This window comes from Egretta garzetta, unplaced genomic scaffold (assembly GCF_000687185.1).
Source record: "Egretta garzetta isolate BGI_Z169 unplaced genomic scaffold, ASM68718v1 scaffold125, whole genome shotgun sequence".
Lineage (NCBI taxonomy): Eukaryota > Metazoa > Chordata > Aves > Pelecaniformes > Ardeidae > Egretta > Egretta garzetta.
In genome coordinates this window covers 2890293-2893053 of record NW_009259877.1, presented here as the reverse complement: position 1 = coordinate 2893053, position 2761 = coordinate 2890293, and the positions used below count along the sequence as shown (strand labels likewise).

General features: G+C 36.2%; 1 protein-coding gene across 7 annotated transcripts in view; it reads right to left on the bottom strand.

The window, feature by feature from the left end:
* STS (steroid sulfatase) overlaps nucleotides 1-2761 on the bottom strand; it is a 111734-nt gene that overhangs the window by 85429 nt on the left and 23544 nt on the right. For 5 of the 7 annotated variants that reach the window (XM_035895665.1, XM_035895667.1, XM_035895666.1 and 2 more), the window contains one exon: nucleotides 244-396. In XM_035895665.1, coding sequence (XP_035751558.1) covers nucleotides 244-389 — 146 coding nt within the window. In that variant the 5' untranslated portion in view covers nucleotides 390-396. Of the gene's footprint in view, nucleotides 1-243; nucleotides 397-2194; nucleotides 2254-2761 lie in introns of those variants that run through there. The other 2 variants (XM_009640136.2, XM_035895672.1) reach the window with 2 other exon arrangements.

Below are 2761 nucleotides of genomic sequence, written 5' to 3'. Positions count from 1 at the left end.
TCAGCAGGATAAATATATCAAATAAATCAGTTTTTCTTATTAAGAAAACAAAGATTGAATATTCTGTTCTCTGCAAAGGTTATTTTCTTTGGTTACTTATAAAGAACCTAATTATACCTCTGAATGTTTTGGGGTTTTCAACTTTACAAATCTAAAAAACTAAAATATAAAAAACTAAATTAAAAAAATAACCAAATAAAACAAAAATATAAAGCTATGATTCCCCAAAATGTATCATCATACCTTAATGTTCTGTTGCCATAACATCCCAGGTCTCCAATACCAAGATCATCAGCCATCAGTAAAATGATATTGGGATTTGAAACATGGTGGGTATTGACATTGTTTATGGCATGCTCATAAATTATTAGAAATAAAAGGAGTCTCATCTTCTTCCTGGTGTGTAAGAACAGATGAAAAAACGTAATAGATAATGACCTTTTTTTTTTCATTTGACTGTTAATTTAATTTAAACCTATTATTACCCTGAATTGTATAGTAGAAGAGAAAAAGAAAATTAGATTGTATATTTCTATTTGGCTTTTTTTTTCCTCAAAAGTTTTTTTTTTTTTAACATTATTTTCTGTCATATTTTTTAAAAATAAAAATGCATCTTTTAGTGCATACCTAATCTTTCCTTCCACACCTTTACACAGACAAAGCCTTTAAATAACGACAAAGAACTAGTGATAACCTCAGTGACAATACTTTTGCATACAAAGATGCACTACACAGCAGTAAATCAAGACAGCAAATAAGGCTCTTTCTGTGATTTGAGGAACACAGAGACTGAAATCATTTAGGAGCAAAATTTCCATGCTTCACTGCAGAAAAAAAGTTCATCAATTCTGCCACTGAAGTAAATGACTGAATTTCTCTTCATCAAGGGAAAAAAAAAATCCTGCCCGAGTTTCTTGACAGGAATACGTATTATGGCAAAGGGGCTGAAGAGATGCACTGCCAAATTACTGAAAGGAATGTTTAAGAAAAAGCTCTTCATAAATGTTTTAAACATCAGGGCCTATGGGAAAATTATGTAACAATATTTGATATCCTATCACAATGTTCTGTAAACAATGCTTATGCTATATCCAACTTAAAGCAGGAAGAACAATATCTTGTACAAAATACTACACACCATTGCATGTGTTTATGCTAAAAGCACAGTCTGTGGCAGATGTGCGTGCTATGAATGCTATTTACCTAAACACGGACTTGGTCGTATCTCTGTTTGAAACTGCATTGACTATGCCCTGGCTGAAATTGAGTGCCTCTAGGCTGTGATGGACTGTGCCAGGTACACACATCAAAAAAGAACAGAGACTCTCTCTCTTTTGCCCCTAGTAATACTCCCACCTCTTCTGGATGCAGGCAGCCTTTTTCAAATGCACGAGACATGGGTCATGCCTGCACTCTGGATTATGCTGGGACAAGAAGGAAAGCAGAGGAAACCAAGAGTGAGGTGGAAATTTGAAAATAAAGAGTAGGAAAAGGAACTAGAAACAAGAATTTCCAGACAGAATGGGGACAGCAGGTCAAAAAAGAAAAAAACTTGTAAATCAGTGAGTTATGGTAGATAAAAGTAACTGGAGAGAGGATAAAGAAGCTGGAACTGGAAGAGCTGGTAAAAAGAGACTAGACATCAAGGGAGACAGATTCATAAATCAGTAAGGTGTGGTGGGTAAAAGTATCTGTGGCAAAGATGAAGTAGTCAGAACTGGAAGAGCTTGCACTGACTTGAATAAAGAGCAAGAAGGGAAGCTTGAGACCCAGCTGGAATGAGAATGAAAATTGCAGGTTGAAATGGTAGAGGGTTTAAGGAACTGGAAGGGATAGTATGACAGTGGATAGGAAAACAAATCAAAGAGAAGAGGTGAGAGAACTGGGAGTGTCTAGGATGAAAGAGCTGAGAAGTTATGACTAAAGAAGATGAAGGGAACTGATTGGAAAGAAGAGCCTGCGCAGATAAGACTCATGACTGACACAAGCTAGAAGAGATCAAGATAGTGGGGATCAACCAAAACAGACTGGGATTCCCAATTCCCAACCTTTATTATTGCCATTCTGCCAGAAAGCACAGGTGCAAAGAGGATTTTAACTCTTTTAGTGCTTGTTCACGTGCAGATTAAACACTAATAAGGATATTAGATTATTTTTACTGCTTAACGTACATTTTATAACCCACTGACCTCACCTTGATGACAACAGTTCTGGTTTAGACTTCAGCTGACAACACCTGAAGATCCCAGCCTTATCACTGCAACAGATCGTTACCTGGTTTACTTCACAGGAAGCAATCTACTTCATTTCAGACATGAAAAATACATACACAAACTTTAATACTAAAACACTAACCAAGTTCTGCTTGGTGAGATGCTCGTAACCAACCCTTCATCAAATTACCATACTAATGAAACAGTGTAGCACCTGCCACAGTGCAGACTTTTAATCTGCACAGATTTACTTTTCTTCCCTGGAAGGATAAACAAGCGTGAATTGCTTCCCACAGAAATTCCAAGGTTTAATTCAACTGGGCCAAGCAAAACATCCCGTGTGTTAATTAGAAGGTATAGAACTATGGACAGTAGTTGTCTTGAATATGTGTGGGGTCTTCAGCCACTAATGAGCAGAGCCAATTAATCTTCCTTTAACTGAGCAATGTTACTGTTGGAAATCAGAGTAGTAGCTGTATGTTATTTTCCAGAATGAAAGAAATCTAAAAAATTAGTGAAATATCTTAGAAGTTAACTGAATACAATTT